General features: G+C 50.5%; 1 protein-coding gene across 1 annotated transcript; it reads left to right on the top strand.

Moving 5' to 3' along the window:
- Positions 1-760: 760 nt before the first annotated feature.
- On the top strand, positions 761-2,549 carry LOC144152856 (uncharacterized). Its single transcript, XM_077684396.1, has 3 exons — positions 761-865; positions 1,325-1,491; positions 2,133-2,549. The coding sequence occupies exons 2-3, from the start codon at positions 1,486-1,488 to the stop codon at positions 2,547-2,549; spliced, it is 423 nt and encodes a 140-aa protein (XP_077540522.1). The 5' UTR covers positions 761-865; positions 1,325-1,485.
- Positions 2,550-14,213: the final 11,664 nt, after the last annotated feature.

Here is a 14,213-nt window from a genome sequence, read left to right as displayed (position 1 = left end):
CAGCCCCCATTCCGTCGCACTGCAGATTGCCCAGGTGCGGGGCCCTGACTCCTGCGTAGTATCCGTTTAAGCACATTCCCGGCCACCAGAACCCCATTTCGGCAGTCCGCACATAGGCCGCTTTCAAGTGTTATCTTTCTCTCTTTCTCTGCCCTAACGCTTCACAGGAGGCATCGCCGAATCAAGCGAGGGGCATAAAGAAAGTGAAACAGCCTCTTTGGATTCATTTTTTATGGTCACTAAATTCGCGCAAACGCACCCAGAGTAGTCGTAACATCGCTTGGAAATACCAGAATTTAATCTGCAAAAGAAACCACACGACGTCTGCGGGACCCTTCCGTGTCCCTTTAAAGACCCTGCGGCGCCGAGGAAGAAGGAAGTAAAAGAGAGCGGAGTGGGCGGTCGGCGCTACCGTAGTCAGTCTTGGGGCCACAGTCCTTCATCTATCATGGCTCGATCGCGTTTGTGAAAGGTTGAGTTTCATAAGCCTGATTATGCATTGAGGAGGATGATGATGATGGTGCCCTCATCAAAATATTACGCCCGTCGTACCCCTGGGGAATCGGCAACGGACAAGGGATTTACTCCTTTTCGTATTGGAGCACGTTAATTAGAGTGCTGCAAAAGAAAGGAGACGGCCTTATAGGCGAACTACTGTTTTCGTTCGCCCATATTTCGGCATGCCACGCGTCGCAGCGCCACCGACAGCAGCGTCACTAGGCGGCCGTAGAGGAACCTTTTCCTCTCGGCATACTGCGATCCACGTCAGCACAGCCGCCCATGCCAAGTGGAGTGTAAACCGACGCCGCGAGCCACGTCTGTCCAGCGCCTCGCTGCCTTCCAGTCTGCGTCTCCTGGCACACTGGTGAGTTATGGTCGTTCTCTCTCCACCCCCGTATTATCCGCCTGTACATATGTTCTAGCTGATTCTGCGCAAGGACAACAGCCGATTCGCCTTGTACCGATCTCGCAGCGAACGCCAGGCAGGCATCATTCGCCAGATGTAGAGAGCAAAGACTTCGCAGCTATGGTGTCTACCGCTACCGCAGCATTGGGTTGATGCTTGTTGCCTTTTTATATTGAAAGGCAGCAGCTGAAAAGAAGAAGAAAAAAAAACACCTTATCGCCAAAAACAAATGCCGCTTTCATGCGTATGCGATCGACGTTCGCAGTTTCTGCACGCGACGAAAGCTCCGTGGTCTTATTTTTTAATATTTTTGCTCGCACGCTCTGGCGCTAACGGCTCGAGCACGAGAGGTATTTTTTCCTTCTCCTTTTTTGTCGTTGGAACGGCCGCATCGTCACCTCCTCATCTCTCGTGCAGCGCCGTCCTCTTCGGCTTCTGGCGACGCGGCCTCCCCCGCTGCCCCATCGGTAGCCGGCGTGAGACAGGCCCAGCCGTCTGAGCGGGGGCCGTTGCGCCGTGCTCGTCCCGACCTGCCGCCCCAACGGTGGCTGTCGTCTGAACAGCGTCTGGAGCCCGCCATGAAGGTAAAGGTATACGAGCTGTAGGCACCCCTTACGGGGCTGTGGCCTGAGCCCTGCTATTCTCGATAACTCGAGGATTGGCTATTGGACGTTGCGCTTTGAACCGTTTCTTTTCCAGCTGCCAACACGTCTAGAGAAACGCTGGCGCAATGTACTGGAGCGAATGCAAACGTTAAAACAAAATTGGAAAACGTCATTTGCATATCACCACACTGACCCGATCGAGAGGCGCCACTTCGGTGACTGCGCCATCTCCTCATTCCCCGAAAAATAGAAAATAATTTCGTCACCCTTGGCAGCGTGTGGGACATCAACGACATTATTACAGTGGGTCTATATAAAGCCTATATAGGCCTATATAGGCCATATAGGCCTATATAGGCCTACAAGGCATATATAAGCACTTAATTGGGATATCTTTCACTGCCTTGTTCTTCACTGAGGTATAATGTCTGGTGCACAAAACCCGATTTACAGAAGCGATGTAGTGCATCTCCAAACGTGAACAGCACAGGAGGGAGACCCATGCTGATGGGACGCAATAACTGCGCTCACTCACATCTGGGACGTTGTCGCATACGCATCAATACCTGACTGACCGGGTGACAACGTGAAGCATTTCTCTTTCGTCGCTTATTCCGCAGCTGCCCGAGGCCATAGCGGCAGCCAGCGCAGGTCCTCTCGAGCGCCCCCTGCACGACTTCGTCAAAGCGGAGCCGCGCCTGCAGCCCCAACGGCTTGCGGCGAAGGGGGAGCAGTTTGGAGGGCCTCCAGTTCCGGACTGCTGGATTGCCTACCACCTCCGGGTGCTGAAGCGCACTTTGGAGCACGTCTTCCTGGAGAACCGGGAGGACGGTCCGGGAGTGATGACTCTCGCGACGGGCTGCCCTTGGGGGCCGAGGCGGACAGCCCGATTTTCGACGCGGCCTTCGTCTTCTACTGGCTCCTGCAACACCATCGAGCGCACGCCGACACTTGCCAGCAAGTCAATCAACGGCAACTTCGCTGAATTAAAGAGCTCAATTTGTCTAACATCGGTTCATGTCTGCGTTCCCTTTTGACCGCCTCAAAAACACATTTTCCATTTTGCATCCTGACTCTAAAGCACTTGCCGGGCGAACAGGCCCTTAACGAAAGCAGCGTTGCAAAATAATGCGTCAGCCGGGGCGCGCAGGCCGTCTTTAGACACAATGCATTTGCCCCGCGAAAGCAGTGGGCAATGAGCAGGCACGTACCCAGGATTTTTTTTCGGGGGGGGGGGGGGGGGGGGGGGGCAACCCAAGGTAATTTTTCTATGCAAATTAGGCGAGAGGGCGAGGGTATCCGCCGTTACTAGTACAAACACGATAAAGGCGCAGCGTTTACCATAAATGCGCGTAAACCTGCATAGAGAAATGAAATTAACTGTATCCGCCCATGTGATGTGGGCGGATATCAAAAACAGTCGTATGTTCAAGATTTCTGAGCACGTCAAAGATCCTACGCGAAGTTTGCAAAATTAAAAAAAAAAAGAACGGTAGTAATTACAATATTTACGGGAATAAATACGCGAACTGCACATTAACTATACATTTCCGGAGCATGCCACACGTTATACGCAATCGAAGTCGGCAAAAACGGAAGTGCATAGGCACTCGAGAGTTCAGATCTGCGTGGCAACCCTCTTGCGCTTCCATATTTTTCTCCAAACAAAATCTGTAGCTACTAGTTATGAAGGAAGGAAACAAAATGCTATAGGTAAATCGGAGATATCATACGCCTAATTCCGTGTGTTATTACCCTGAACAGCCTCCGAATTCGACGTTTAACGGTCTGCCATTCAAAGCACCAATGATTCGGGCCTCGGAAATTGCAGTATCGGGACGCACTGGACTGCAGGAAATGTAGATAAAAAAACGGTGGCAAGCGCCAGCGCGTCAGCACTTACCTCTGGCAGTTTTGTAAAGAACCTGGGATGCTCCTTGTCGCTTCCTTGACGTCGCAGCGTGGCTTGTCCTGCAAGGCGGGAATGAGCTTCTCCTCTGTCCTCTCGTTCGGCCCGTTGGCGAAGTAAACTCGTTGCTCTCTGCCGACACCTTGACGATATTCCGACATCGCGAGACTAAGCTATCATATGTACCCGGGGTTTCATAACCTCTCTAATACAAAGACACAGTTCGCAGTCCAATTTTCAAGCCGAAATTTCTCTCGGCCAAAAGTCTGGTTTGGCCCGTCGAGATGTCCGGCCCGGGTTCATTTTCACCGTTCACCCGCGGCACCCCGTCTCTCTCATGTTGACCACTGGCCACTTAGACTCCGTGCCCTTCCCCGCTGAAGCCCGGTGTTCTCGAGGTCTGTTCATAGGAATGCAGCTCGGGGTCCGTAAACCCGCCAGTAAAGTTTGGTTCGTTGTTGAGGTGGGTGGTGTCGTCGTGAAGGACCCGATGATGAGACGAGGCAAGTAGATGATGAAGAAAAAGTCTATTTACACTTATTTACAGGAGACGACGAAGCATGAACATAAGATAACACATGATAATGAAAACTGGATTACAATTAACAGGTGCAGCAGCGCACAAAAAGGGTATCGCGGCATGATCCCTGATGGGGGCCCGGGGGCCAAAACGGGTGCCGAACCGCCGCTCGGTTGGCGAGAAATTCGTGGGGCTCTAGCGCCCAGAAACTGCCACGAGAGCAAGTCCTCATGCGACCGCTCTTGGCCGCAGCTCCGGACAAGCTCAGAAAAATTGCGCATGCAGTCGCAAGAGAAGCAGCCTCCACACAGCAACACACGTACCAATTAGGATTTTGATCCCCGCTCCCCCCTGTCCGACGCCCCAGAAAGTCGGGGGGAAACGAGTCTTCCCAAAAGCCGCGTAGAAGGTCGCCGGCTAGGCCGTCCCAAAGGGCTGCCACTCCGCCGACGGCTTGGGGGACACGGCAAAGCGGCGGGAAGGGAGGTGGGTCATCGCCCCGACGGCGTCCACTGGCGCTGGCATCACTACACCGCCGTTGTGCATAGCAGCCATTAACCACAATGGCTGTCAATCAACAGTGCCGCTGTCACTGCCTTTAGTTGTCCAAAGGAATGCCGCCGGTGTCTCTTGCCGCCGCACAACTGCGATGCGGGCCTTCACTTTGTCACCCTGCCGTCGCCGGGCTTGGTAACGTTGTTGCGCTTCCTTTTTGAGCGATCCTTCTTGTCCAGACGGACGCACCGACTGTGGAACAAGGCTTTTATACTCCCATGGTAGCTTTCCCTAAGCGGGCGTAATGTTAGAGGCGCCGGACGGTGCGGTCAAGCATCCCCTCGCGCCACTCCGCTCGTCGCCATCCAGTTCCAAGCCCTTGTGTCGCCTTGGCTTGTTCGGCAGACGGCACACGTGCGCGAGCCGGACGTTGGAAGGCATTGCGTAGAGAAACCCTACAGCGGGTTTCTCTGCGGCAAGAAGACTTCTTACCCTTCTTACCGACAAACACAAAAGCAGCATTTCCACGAAAACTAGTGAAAAACGCGCTGTGAGTTCAGCTCAGGGAAGGAATTCGTTGAGCCACAAACACCAGGCATGTTTGATAGTATCGGCCGACACCACGGCGCGCTAGGATGGAGGGATTTGTTGAATGTTCAAAGACAAACATTTTCTTCCCAACCAAAACATATGGGACCCGAGCCGCTGAAACCGCCACCCTGGCGAAACAAGCGATAAGTTACTGCTGTCTGAGAGAACCGAAGCACCAATTGCAGACGAACAGGGTAAAGGGGGTGCAGCGAATTGCAAGTGGCAGGCCGGTAGCAGAGCACGAAGCCAGTGTACAGCGGTACTAGCTTCCGCGTAAACGAAGGAAACATACCTCGCCTGTTTTTTTTTTTATCCCACGTTGACCGCCAAATGATTCATCTTTTTTTTTCGAAATGAACCTAATCCACAAACCAAAACTAAGTCAGATAAAACTGCACTGCCAAGAAAATCCTGGAAACTTTCCCCTAAAAATGGTGGCAAATAAATAGTTGAGACAATTCCCTGCAAACGTGTACGCAGATCTTACTTCGTGTGGAAAATGAGCCAGACCCTGCTGTGGCATGGATCAAAATGAGCCAAATTCATTTGCCCAATGGGATTTTGCGTTGGTGTGACGTTTCGGGCTGTTTTGTGCGCTTTTGCGTCAACTTTTTTTTTTTTTTTTTGCTTTTGAGAGCTGGCTTATCATGAGGTCAGACAGCAATGAGGAGATCGGCAAATGATCTGCCGACACACGACTACGATAACGTGAACGGAAGCGGAAGTGAACGAAAAGAAACTGAGAGGTGTGATACTATCATTTTATCTCGTCTCCCTCGTCTTTACGCGGTAAATCTGGTTATTATTATTGTTATTACTCCTATATTTCCCATTTACGTACCTAAGAAATTAGCTGCCTCTTCTAAGCCATGGCAAGCCGTGGAAGATGATTTGAGCAGGCTTCTTGTAAAGCGTTTTGAAAATTTATGGCAAGGCAATGAAGAGCTTGATGAGTGTTTTCAGGCGTGTCCAAAAAAGTACCCTACGGAAACATTCCAAAAGAGCTGTTTTTTAAGCTCTGTTGTATGTTTATTGCCTTTTTTGCTTGAAACTGTATCGTACCGTTCTTGAAAGTCGATTGTAAAGTTTTCATAAGAATGCCGCAGCAACTTGTCTGTTTCAAATGAGTACGAGCCAAATCTGAACTTATCTAAATATTGCACAAATTATTAATTACTTGTCGCTATAGATTTCCCATAGCTGACATGTGAAACATGTCATTTAATAGTTTTGACAGCACTGCATTTAGGTCCGGTTTCAAACTTTTTTTCCCCCTCAAATTCTCCTTAGGTGGATTTGGCTCATTCCGAAAAAAAAGCGCCTCAAATAGCTATCAAGCCCAGAATTTGTATGGCGCCGATTTAGAATGTGTGCGAGGGACGATGAAAGGTGGCGCGGGAAAAGGGGGTATTGCCCCCCAAAAAATTTCCCCGCATTTCCCCGAGGGGAAGAATGTGAAAGTGCGAATGCAGGTGTTGAATTTGCGCGGTTCGGTAATGTTCGCGAAAGAGAGATCACACACACACACACAACTACAAAGAAAGAAAGATGCATTTATTCACAAACACCTATTTGTGTTGTCGTTGTACTTGATTGCTAGAGCGGATCTCAGCTTTGAAATTTCGTGTCAGTACTCCTTTAAGCGGTTGCATTAGCCCTTCTCACGCCCGATTCCTGGCCAATCCCCCACGTGGGTATGTGCCATGCACAGACACCTATTTGTGTTGTCGTTGTACTTGATTGCTAGAGCGGATCTCAGCTTTGAAATTTCGTGTCAGTACTCCTTTAAGCCGGTGCATTAGCCCTTCTCACGCCCGATTCTTGGCCAATCGCCCTAAGTGGGTATGTGGTAAAGAAATTAGGAACTCTTCTTGGCCAATCGCCCTAAGTGGGTATGTGGTGCGGACGGACGGACGGCGGTGGACGCGTGATTCAGATTACTTGGCCAATCGCCCTAAGTGGGTATGTGCTGAAGAAATTAGGAACTCTTCTTGGCCAATCGCCCTAAGTGGGTATGTGATGCGGACGGACGGACGGCGGTGGACGCGTGATTCAGGGTCGCTTAAGAAGTGCATTCGCACTTAAAATTTCGGGGGGGGCCCGGGCCCCCCGGGCCCCCCCTCTGGGTACGTCCCTGGCAATGAGGATATTTGCGGGTAAGATTCCTAAATAAACGTGGATGTAACCAACCTCCATGTGACGAATTTCTGGATTTAACAATAGATTTCAATTCCCCATTGCCACCCCCAAAAAAGCCCGTGTGTTTCTGACGTCTACCTAACGAAGACATTGCGGCGGTTAACCTTGATGTAACGAAGTCGTTAAGCTGATCACTAATTGTTTTTGCCCTTCTACTGAAAAATCGGCTGGAGAAATTCACCAGTTTAGCGCATAGTAGCCACACTGTAAGGAGCCAGCCGCTACGAAAAAGTCTAGAATCTCCTAAAAACCAAATTCTTCATGATGATGATAAACAGAGCGGTTAGCGCCATCCGTGGATAATGTAGCAGCCACTTCTGCTTTTGCTTGTATAACGTGAACCACACACCAGGTATTAGAAATAAACTGCACTTCACTCCTTTTTTTTCATGCGCATCGTAAAGTACCGTCCGTTTCCACGTGTGACTGCGGTATCAGTTCGAGACAAGTTTTGAGGAGATAGGCCTGACTGTCGCCATGTGGTCGCGCATCTCTACTGCTATCTGTGGTGTCGATTCGACGGTGATGAGTTCGGCTGTCAGGAAACGAAATATTTTGTCTTTTCAAAATAACCTCGCAATTTTGAATGCCACCTTCACTGGCGACAAAGAAGGTTGTCGCCGCCGTGTACAGTATCCCAGTAATAGGCGTCAACTATGTGGGGGCAGCGGGGCGCGTGCCCTCCCTCCCCGAATTTCTTCGTAGGGAGCGACGCCCCCACCGGGAAAGTTCATGTGCACCAGTGGCTTAGCCAGGGGGAAGGGCGGGGGGGTACCGCGCTTAGGTAGAGTGTCTCGATGCGCGCCCTCTCCGCTGAGGGTGAGGACAACCGCGTCGTCTGCTAGCGCGACCGCCATTTTCTTGCATCCGCTGGACGCGGGGCGCGCGTTTTGCTGTGTGACGCGCCTTGATAGTGCGGGTTTCGCTAACAGTGTGGGCTTGATTTGGCTTTACTTTTGATATACATTCTTTTTCTAGGGTAGGTGAACAGAAGAGTAAAGTTTTGATAAAGGATTCTCTATTTTGAGATGATTAGCGAAGGTGTGATGAATGCCTTTCTTTTTTTACGATAGGTGACACGGCGGGCAACTTGTCGCTGTCGTTGTCATACCGGCGCCGTGAACTTGCTGTCGTCGCGTTTATATATAAACATAGCAGAAAGTAGGCGAAGTATACGAAGGAAGGGAACTGCTACATATTCAAGTACGAATGTCCGGCACGCTTAGGGCCACTGAAACTATTATGCGGTACTTACATAGGATTGTCTGGCGGCAAACTGTCATGCATGCACTTTGCAATCTAAACATGATTGGTTGATTGATGAGGTTTAACGCGCCTACGCTATATAGGCGATGAGGCGCGCCGTAGCGTAGGGCTCTGGATTAATTTTGACCACCTAGAGATGTTTAGCATGCGCCGAAATCTCGAACACACGGGCGTTTTTATTTTCGTCTCCATCAGAAAAGCGGCCGCCGCGGCCGAGAATCGAACCAGCGTCCTTGGGCTGCAATATAAACTTACATGGAAGTAGGAATAATCATTTAATACCTTGAAGCACAAATACACTATGTACAAAATGATGAACAACACTCCACTGCTTTTACATAACACATTATGTAAAAAATGATACAAACACACTTCACTGCAGTTATAATACAGGTAATGATGATTACGCTGGAATGTTTTCGAACTTGCTTTTTGAGGTTTTGAATTGCGTTCTTAGCATGTGTTTGATGTTCTTGAGGTACGGTGTATCTTTTTTTCCCGGTCTGCCAACTGCTTTTTCAACTCAGCACAATCCCTTTGTGTCTCACTAGCTGTGAGGGTTTCATTTGGCGAGTTTGGAATTCCGACATTCAAAGCTTGGACACCTGTGTTAAATTGGATATTTTCCGATGACGTCTCTTGTGATACCGTGTGAGTTGACTCGGGAAGCATTTCCGCTGTCTCTGATGATGCGTGAGGTTCTTCATTGTTGGATGTGGGCTCAGGCTGCGTTCTGTCTCTGGGTGGCTTTCGCTGTTTTGGAGCAACTGGAAGCAGAAAGATATGCAAACCAATGATCAAATTAAGCAGTAAGTTCAGGGAAAGGGCGGTAATCAAGAGAACGGTAAATAAAGACAAATAAATCGGAAACACTGCATGGCAAGCGTCTCAGCATTTACACTTGTAATAATTAACCAGGTCGAGCGCTTGTGCTTTTTCCAGTGGATTAAGTGGATGCGTGAGGTTAGGGTGTTGCGTGGGCTGATCGACATTACAATTGAATAGGTGGAAGTTACTCTCGATAAGAGCAGGAGAAACAGCATCGATACATATACATACTTACATGCATGCATGCTCAGAATAGGTGAAGCATGCCAGACCGACGGCTCAAATGCCACTGGAACGTTTCCCAGCGGCCACCACTGGTTTGTTAAGTAATGTACGCACTTATACGAAAACACGCAGCAAATCAAATGGTAAATGCCTACCTCTGATTGGGAGAGGCGTTGGCACAGCATTTGGCTTCAGCTTCTTCCATCCATCTGCCCGGTTTTGTTCAAAACAGGATCCTTCAGAGTGAGCCTGCACGATAAATGGTCAATATAGGTATCCTTTTCTCCCGAGAAATAAGAATAAATGACGTGAAATGAAGCAAATCGAACAAACTGGCATCCACACGTATCGGCTCACATCCGCACATGATTCGCAAAATAGAGGTGTAATTAACACATTTCTTTCCACCTCCATGGGCTACTTTTATGACATGATAAGCGAGAATAAATGTCCTAAATATCATAATTTTTGCGCACAGCAAGATGTATAACAGACCTTAAGTTGAGACAACGCGGAGAAGCACGAGCATAACGCGTCGCATGGAGTTTTACGTTTCGGGATATATCATTAACACTGCCAAAAAATGGGCTTTTGCTGAAGTAAGCGTGATGCGCCGGCATGACGCTTCTGGACTGAGAAAGGTCGCACACCTTCTTACAACGAGCGCCTTATTTTGTGATACAAAGTGAAATGACTGAAGATGCAAAGCGCCACACGTTTCATATCGGCCCCCCGCTTTAAGAGGCCACGTCCGTTTGCATCAATCAACTATAAAAAGGCCGCAAAAGCATGATGAAACCTCCAACATAAACACATAAAACCGTACGTCTGGTATCTAGAAACAGCCACACAGACAAGCTGACAATAACCCCGAATGGATTTGGCACTGCTGAGAAGCCCGGCACTTACACTGCAATATGCAGGAGTGGTTCATCGGCTGCCACTTGTCCCGCTTGATCTTCACCGTCCACAGAAGCCGCCTTTTTGGGTCTCTAGGAAACGGACACATCCCCCCAGACATTTTTAGCGCTGTTTGAACACTGGTGAACGCAGCATCCAGGCATTCTGCAAAGAGACTTTGGGAAGAGCGCCGCTTTTCGCGCGCCTAGCGCGAAAGTCGGGGGGGGGGGGGGGGCGGTATGCAAGAAAATGGCGGCGGCGCCTCCCGAGAACGCTCTTGGCGGCAGCGACCCCTTCCAAGAGTGGCGCCACCCTCAGCGGAGCGGGTGCGCATCGAGGCACCCTACGCTTATGCCGCCCATACCCCCGACATTTTTCCGGTCGGCGCCATGCTCCCTATTATGCGCGGAACGTCGCGTGTAAACAAAGGCGCGTATCCTTCCAAAGTATCGCTATTAGAAACATTCATATGCTTGTCCAACGCCCGGGCGCCTTCATAGAACGACGCGCCCAAAGTAATGGCAACCTCGGGTAAGCTAAGCGGGGGACGCCGAACGCGTGCGTTGTCCTTTTGTATACACCATGTCTTGCCCGACACTCAAATGCGTGGCGACATGTCGCCTGTTATGCGTGGGTTCTGTTGGTATGCCAGATTCAAAGAATACGCATGAGTGGCACGTGGCATGGGCTGCTTCGATGAACTGCGGCAATGTTGTGTTTATTATCCTGGTGGCCCACCCAGGGTTGCCAGAACTAAACAAACAGTGTTATACATAGGGGGCGCTGCTTACTGCCACATAACACGCCCCCCCTTTTCTTTTTGTTTACAAGTTCATTCGGTTAGGAGGGCGAACTTCTCTTCCTGAACGGGTTTGGCACAAAGCTGAGGGTCCACAGCCAGCACCACTAGACACATTCACTGGTTGAGAACAGGTTTGGCCCACAGGTGAGAGCCCGCAGCCAGCACTACTGGACACATCCAGTGGTTGGGTGGGAACCTCATTTGCGTTGGGCAAGGCAGAGGTCCTCTGCACTTCTTTGCACTTGATGTCGGGCCTCTGGGTTCCAAAAAGGCAAGTGTGCCTCTCGGAGGTGATAGCGGTTCCTGCGGTACGTCCCTCCATCGCTGCTTTCTACAATGAAGGACTGCGGTTCTTCAGCCAAGGCTGTGATGACGCCCCTTGTCCACTTGTTGTTGAGCCGGAACCATACTTGCTGACCAGGATTCAGCGGCTTCAGGGTGGCCGTGTGCTGGTCACCGTGCTTGTGCTGTGCCATCTGGCGAGCTTGCAGCCCTTGGTGGTGAGTTTTGGTCGGATACTGTGGGCCCAATAATGCTGGGTGCACTGGAAGTGGCGTGCGAATTTTTCGGCCCATCAACATTTCTGCTGGAGATGGCAATGTGGATGTCGGTGTTGCCCGATAGTTGAGGAGCGCCAATTCCAAGTCGTCTCCACACTATCCTGCTTTGCGGAATGTCTCTTTGAGTGTTCTTATCGCCCGCTCCGCTTGCCCATTGGACTGAGGGTAGTGAGGCGAAGATGTGACATGCTTGATAGCCCATGACGCATTGAAGTCTGCAAATTCCTTGCTGTCAAATGGGGGGCCGTTGTCCGAAATGACCTCATATGGAATTCCGAACCGTGCATACATCTTCTTGAGGCTACTGATGACTGGGCGACTGGAGGTTGACGACAGCTTTTCTACCTCCACATACTTAGAGTAATAGTCGACCACAAGCAGGTGTGACGATCCATCAAAGTGAAAAATGTCCACTCCCAGTTTTTGCCATGGCAGAGATGGCAATGGGACATCCATCAGGGGCTGATGATGGTTTGCTGGCATTTGGCGCTGACATGTGATGCAATGTTTCACCATGTCTTCCACGTCCTGTGTCATCCCTGGCCAGTAAAGAGCTTCTCGAGCCCTGGCTTTGCATGCTGACATACCACGGTGTCCCACATGAAGCTTTTGTAGCGCTGCTGGTTGACTGGCTGCTGGCAGCACAAGCCGATGCCCTCGACAGAGCAGTCCTTCTGCAAAGTGAAGTTCTTCTCTACAGTCCCAGAACTTTTGTGTTGATGGATGTGCCTGCTGCCGTGCTGGCCAACCATCCTGCACGTACTGGATCACACGCTGAAGGGTAGGGTCAGCTGCCGTCTGTGCTCGGATGAGGTTCAGTGTGTCGCACGAGGCCATAACGAGAAGGCAAACTGACTGGTGAGCGTCCACCAATGATGTGTCGACGGAGACCGAAGCTAGAGGTGCTCTGGACAGTGCGTCTGCTGTAGCAAGTTCTTTACCAGGCACGAACACCAGCTGTGCGTCATAGGATTGTAGACGTAACAGGAGGCGTTGAAGTCTGGGGGAGACAGCATCAAACGGCTTCTGTACTAGACCCAGAAGAGGTCGATGGTCAGTTTCCACGACGAAAGGACGTCCATACAGAAAGTAGTGGAAGTGCTCTGCACCATACACTATGGCCAAGAGTTCCTTCTCGATCTGGGAGTACTTCTGTTGAGCACTTGACAGCGTTGCAGATGCAAAGGCGACAGGCTTGCCCTGCTGCAGCAATACCGCACCCAAGCCATACGAGCTGACATCAACTGACAGTGTTGTTTTCTGGGTCGCATCATAAAATGCGAGGACTGGAGTTTTTGAGAGCGATAGCTTCACCTCGTCGAAGCATTTCTGTGTGTTTGCGTCCCACAGCCAAGGAGTGTCCTTCCGCAACAGCTGCCTCAGTTGGTGAGTCTGCTGAGCTAGTTGCGGGGCAAACTTTGTCAAGAAAGTAGCCATGCCCAGGAAGCGTTGGAGGTCTTGTCGATTTGTTGGTTGGGGGTACTGTGTGATGGCCTCCAACTTTGCTGCATCTGCGTTGACTCCTTCTGCTGTGAGCACGTGACCAAGGTAGTTGACCTTTGGCACTGCCAACTTCAGCTTGTCCTTGTTGAACTTCAAGTTGGCGCTGCGGGCCTTCTCCAACACCTTCCGTAGCTGCTTGCAATGCTCGGACAGGGAGTTCGAGGTGATCAGGATGTCATCAAAATATGGGTGAATGTCTTCCTCAGAGGCAAACACTTGATCCATTGCTTGCTGGAACATCTAGGGAGCACAACTCAAGCCAAATGGCATGACCAGAAATCTGTACTGTTCATATGGAGTTGTGAATGTACACAGCCGAGAGCTGGCGTCATCGAGCCGCATGTGATGAAAGGCTTGGGCAGCATCCAGCAGAGTAAACACGGTAGAGCCATGTCGCCTCGAGAGAAGAGTTTCAAACGTCGGCATCTGGTAGTGAGGGCGCTTAATGGCCTCGTTGAGTTTCCGGGGGTCGAGGCAGATTCGCAGGGAACCATCTTTTTTGCGCACAACAACAGGGCTGACCCAGTCAGTGGGCTCAGTGACCTTGACGATCACTTGCTCTTTTTCCAGTCGCTGCAGCTCCTGCTTTACTTTATCTTCCAAGGCTGATGGAATCTTGCGAGGTGCCGAGATTACAGGTTGTGCATTTTCTGCCAGAGGTATTGTGAACTCCCCTGGGAAACGGCCTATCCCCTCGAACACATCCTTGTATTCGTTGATGATGCTTTCCGGAGTTTCATTCTTTTCCTGGATGTGCTCAACCGTGTTGCAGTCAAGTTTGTCAAGTCGCTGTATCAGCTTCAGTCTTTGGCAGGCATCCAAACCCAAGATAGCAGCAGTTGGCATGCCAACTATGCAGAACTTCAATGTTTCTGATGCAACGGGTGTGCTGCACTGGAGAAA

This window comes from Haemaphysalis longicornis, unplaced genomic scaffold (assembly GCF_048455015.1).
Source record: "Haemaphysalis longicornis isolate Haplotype H1 unplaced genomic scaffold, Haemaphysalis longicornis Haplotype H1 scaffold_1, whole genome shotgun sequence".
Classification (NCBI taxonomy): Eukaryota; Metazoa; Arthropoda; class Arachnida; order Ixodida; family Ixodidae; genus Haemaphysalis; species Haemaphysalis longicornis.
The sequence above is the reverse complement of the archived record's forward strand: the minus strand, read 5'-3'. Positions and strand labels throughout refer to the sequence as shown.